Source organism: Patella vulgata, chromosome 3, assembly GCF_932274485.2.
Source record: "Patella vulgata chromosome 3, xgPatVulg1.2, whole genome shotgun sequence".
Classification (NCBI taxonomy): domain Eukaryota; kingdom Metazoa; phylum Mollusca; class Gastropoda; family Patellidae; genus Patella; species Patella vulgata.
In genome coordinates, this window is record NC_065881.2 from 84,446,496 (window position 1) to 84,451,383 (window position 4,888).

Genomic DNA, 4,888 nt, shown 5'->3' on the forward strand with positions numbered 1-4,888 from the left:
TCCGCCGTTCACCGTGAGTGGTCGTAACTTGCACCAATAATCAAGCCGTGGCGCAAGTATAGTCATGCTCAGGGGCGGATTGGGCCATCGGGCGATCGGGCCGGTCGGACAAAAAATGAAAAAAATAATTTTGTCCAATTCGTCTAAAAAAAACCTTTTCTGCTGAACATTATATGGGGGGGGGGGGGGAGGGGTGTATTGGCCCGGCGATGGAGCGATGATGATCATGTTGTGTGTGGCCGGTGGCTTTAACGGGCCGCCACGCCATCACTGGAGTCTGGAATGGGCTGGTATAATAGACTTTCTGGGCCGGGTGTGCTGGGTGTGGGCCGGAATTCGGAATCCTGCATAATATGACGATATGATAATTTCACAGGCTGATGGTTGTAAATTATTTGCAGGTCGGGGTTTTGGCCTAAATTAATCGATTTATGAGATATATTATTTGACAGAGATTAAAATCAGATATGCCACCAAATCGCATATTTGGGGTTCATTTTTCAGCGGTCAGTAAAAGAGGCTGCTCCGACATGGGAGCCCGTGCCCGGGCCCAATCCGCCCCTGGTCATGCTCATAGAAAAATAAACTAGAATATGAGTTGGACTAAAATTGCGCCACGACTTGTTCAAAGGTGGAGAGTTACGACTACTCACGGAGAACGGCGGAAATCGCTAACGTTGAAATTTACCTGTGGCTTGTAACATTGATGTTCGGGATCGAGTTTTACTTATGGAAAGAATATGTTGACATAATTACTTACATTATTTAAAAACAACTCGTGGAGTTCTTCTAGTGATCTTTAAACTTTGTTTCAGTGAATGAAACCAGTGACACCTGTAATCAAAGATATGAATGTAAAAAAATACCAGGTAAAACAACCATATTACACTTTAATTTCAGTTGTCTAGGTCCACATTTTAATCGGGAATATAACATATTTTTGTTTTTGTTTTAACAAGCATATGGTATCTTTGTCACAATATATGGCCTACCATTAGAGAAAACAATAAAAATATACATGTGACGTCATCCTTTTATGTTGGTGTATTATTATTTCAAATAACGGTACGGACAATGGGTACGGGCAATGTGTCAAGGGTACATTATTTATACTAGTTAACATTTTGGACCCGTGTGACGTATTTCATTGCAAAGTACGTGCAAGTTTTTTAATTGTCGGTCTCGAGATTAAGACATTGTGTAATATATTGAAACAACAACTCATCACTAACGTCACTCGACCATTAAACCACAGATATTAGGAAATGATAATTAATAATTAGCTACAGAATATCCTCTTTATAAAGATATATAATTACACAGTATATTCTTAATTATTTAACGGAGAACAGCTGTCTAAGCATTCGGTGGTACAAAAAAAGAATAGGCCGTAGTGCCGCTGTCCGGGCAAAATTTCCCTCATAGCACACTATATGGCGTAGACCCGTCTTCATTAGCCCAGTTCGGGGTAAAACAGTAGAACGTTAAACCCCATTTCATTTCATCAGGCTATTCATGTGTTGCCCAATGTTCAGGGGAAGGGTTGCATACGATATACTTAAATGTTATTTCTATTTGTCTAAGATGTCTTGTTTCCAGCAAAAAAATCCATTTATGTCTTAAATTTGACGCAGTTTCGAACAATTCAAAGTATTGATCTTTATTTCGTAAATTATGTTTAATTTTACATTCATAGATGTAATATTTTGTATAAACACGCAAAAGTGAAGAGTTTTCGGCGATTTTGATTTGGAACATATTACGATTACACGGCTAGTCCCTATGACGAAACCAGTCGATATTTTAAAGACGAATCAATTCCTTACAGAGTTATTGCCTCTGGCACCAAACACTGACGATCGTTCAAATGATTTGTACTGGTCTGATTTTTTTTATATTCGCCCCATTCAAAGAAGCCTTATAGATGTTGCACGGGTCAGATGTTTCGTTCAAAATTCCTAAGATTAGTAACCATGTCAATACTACAGAATTTTTAAGATATCCTTTTGTACATCTGCCCTGAACATAAATTTACAATTATTATACTCATATAAAGGGATCATCTTTTACCCTGTTCAGTGTTAAACGAGTGCAATTAAATCGGATGGTCGAGGAGCAGAAACGTTTACTTTAATGGAAATAAGTTCAGACAGTTATACTTTTTAAATTCTTTTTTTTTTCAGGGGGTGGCAACATTGCTTTAGGAAAACCAACCAAACAAAGCTCAATGGGTCGTAATATAGTTATTCCCGCTAGTAAGGCCGTTGACGGAAACAAGGATGGGGGTATTAACGATTCTTGTATAATGACTCAAAACGCCGACTTTAATCCGTGGTGGCAAGTAGATCTAGAATGGATGTATGATATCACGAGTGTCACTATATCTAACAGATATGATCAGACCGGTAAGTCATTATATAAACTTAGCTTCGTCTTTAAGATTTAACTGTAGCAATTCATATTGTATTATCGTTGCAGGGGTGGATCCAGGACTTTTATCCGCTGGAGGTGGGGAGGGGTATCTTAGACGATGTATCTTGGGGGGGGCGTCTCCTCCCCCCATCCCCCGGCCTTGAACAGTTTTAAGAAGTACATGGTCTCTATCGCCATTTTGTGCATATATATACACACGGAGGGCGTCTCCGTTTGACGTCAGTTTTTATTATGAATTAATACGATTACATTGTGATTCAGTTTAATTGATGCAAAGCAGTAACTGTGATATCACATATGCTTATATAATTATCTCGCGCTTTAAATGCCCATCCCACCATCTGACAATAACGACCGTACCACTTATCTAAAAAAAAGCGTTGTTTTGCAATTTGTAGCTGAGCCTCTGGATCCGCCCCTGCGCTGATGGAACGCATGTATTGCACCAGTCCACGACCCATGTTGACAAGTAAATATAATTATGTATGACTATATCTAACAGATATCATGATACCGATGTATGTCAATGAAGTGGAATTTCTGAAATACAGACTGTTTGAAGGAATGCATTTGTCAGTTTTAACACGTCTATAAACAACAAATGTAAAAGCCTCAAAATCGGTTACCCTGAAAGGTCTATTTGCTATCACGTGATTCGATTGTATGGCGGGACACGAAAACATACTAAAAATATGTTTATAGGGAATACGCCGAGAGTGGGTTATTATGACTGCCTTATAAGTGTTTTATAAAAGCTCAAAGTCTTGGGAAATAGATTGTAACAGCCGATCTTTCTACCGAACAACGAGCTGTTTTATATTGGGAAATAGATTCTAACAACCTGTCTTTCTACCCGAACAACAAGCTGTTTCATATTGGCGAATAATGAACAACGACCCAGTTTGTTGTTCGGGTTGAAAGACAACCTGTTAGAATCTATATCCAAAGACTTTGAAGTGTTATAAACCAGTTAGGTTCATAAAAACCCACTCCCGGCGTATTTTCTATAAAAGTTCCTCTATTATATTACTAATATGTTGAATAACGAACAACAAACTAACGTTTTTGAAGAGTTATAAATTAATTAGGCTCATAAAACCCCACTCATGACTTATTGTCTATAAAAGTTACTCTAATTATATTACCAATTTCATATATGTTGAATAACGAACAACAAACTAGCTCGTTACGCGTTATTCGCGAATACCGAACAAGAAACTGGCTCGTTGTCCGTTATCTGCCAATGTGAAACATGTCGTTATTCGGATAGAAAGACAAAATGTTAGAATCTATTTCCCTAGACTTTGACGTGTTATAAACCAAATAGGCTCATAAAAACCCACTCCCGGCGTATTCCCTATAAAGGCGTCTTTAATACATAACTAATTCCATATCTGTTGACTAACGAACAACGAGCCAGTTTGTTGTTCGTTATTCTCGAAGTTTCAGCAAATCCCTTTACATTATCTAGTTTTTAACTATTATAGTGAGATCTCCCATAATGTATCATTAATTATTAGTTGTTGTAGAAGGGTCATTGTGAAAACAGGGAATCATAGCAACACGCGGGTCGGGAATTGTTCTCAGGGGGGTTATAGTAATGATGGACAAATTATTTATGGTCGAAACATTTTTCACAGGGCTGGGGGGGGGGGGGCGAAACTTTTTGCAGGGGGGGGGGGGCTTCGCCCCCCCACCCCCACCCTAGTTACGGGCCTGGAATCAGTTAGGTGTTGCTTTTTCACTTCGGCCTGATCCTAAAAGAGGCGAGCGAAACCGGATTCCGAGGCGTGGTGCATGCTGTGCTATTAGAGGCGGTTGGGAAAGATGGATTGCATCTGTAGTTGAATTGGGATTTCTTTCAGCTTCAGATAAATTATTGGTTGATGTGAGTGTAATGGTATATGATAAAGATCCATTTGATTCATCTGATCCATCTGTCGTCACCGCACCGTCTAAACTATGTACATTTCTACCTGGATTTTTTGGACGTACCGTGAGAACCTTCGAATGTGATCAGAAAACAGTGGGCAGGTATATCAGGATAACCAAGCCAACAGAGTATCTCTCTCTTTGTGAAGTGGAGGTGACAGGTATACAGCAGTAAACACCAGACAAAGCCACGTAGAGAGGCTAACAATACCCATCAAACAGTAACTCTTTTACAGGCTTATATTTTATGCTACCCATTATAAACGAAGGTTTAAAATAAACTATTTTGTTCATCTTGAGGGTTTGAAAAACATGTATAGTAGATTTGGTTATAATGTACTCTCCCAAATGCTCACAATGCATCAAACACAACCCAAAGTGGTTAGCTAATTGGAAGTCCTCGAATGGAAATTGGCATACTTTTGAAAAAGAATAACATTTTAGCAATTAATAGAAACATCGTGGGTGTGCGATTATTGCGGTCCGGGGTTCAATTCCGGCGTTGACTAGGAATGTTAATTTA

At 39.0% G+C, this 4,888-nt stretch overlaps 1 protein-coding gene across 1 annotated transcript; it reads left to right on the plus strand.

Annotated features, from left to right (window-relative positions):
• The first annotated feature begins 2,189 nt into the window (after positions 1-2,189).
• LOC130012306 (fucolectin-1-like) lies at positions 2,190-4,575 on the plus strand. Its single transcript, XM_056099912.1, has 2 exons — positions 2,190-2,405; positions 4,299-4,575. The coding sequence occupies exons 1-2, from the start codon at positions 2,228-2,230 to the stop codon at positions 4,538-4,540; spliced, it is 420 nt and encodes a 139-aa protein (XP_055955887.1). The 5' UTR covers positions 2,190-2,227; the 3' UTR covers positions 4,541-4,575.
• The last annotated feature ends 313 nt before the right edge of the window (positions 4,576-4,888 follow it).

Bases quoted from the DNA above. Each gene is read 5' to 3' on its own strand.
- LOC130012306 (XM_056099912.1), top strand. From the start codon at position 2,228: ATGGGTCGTAATATAGTTATTCCCGCTAGTAAGGCCGTTGACGGAAAC. The intron at 2,406-4,298 runs GTAAGTCATTAT...GATTTCTTTCAG, and splicing joins TAACAGATATGATCAGACCG to CTTCAGATAAATTATTGGTT.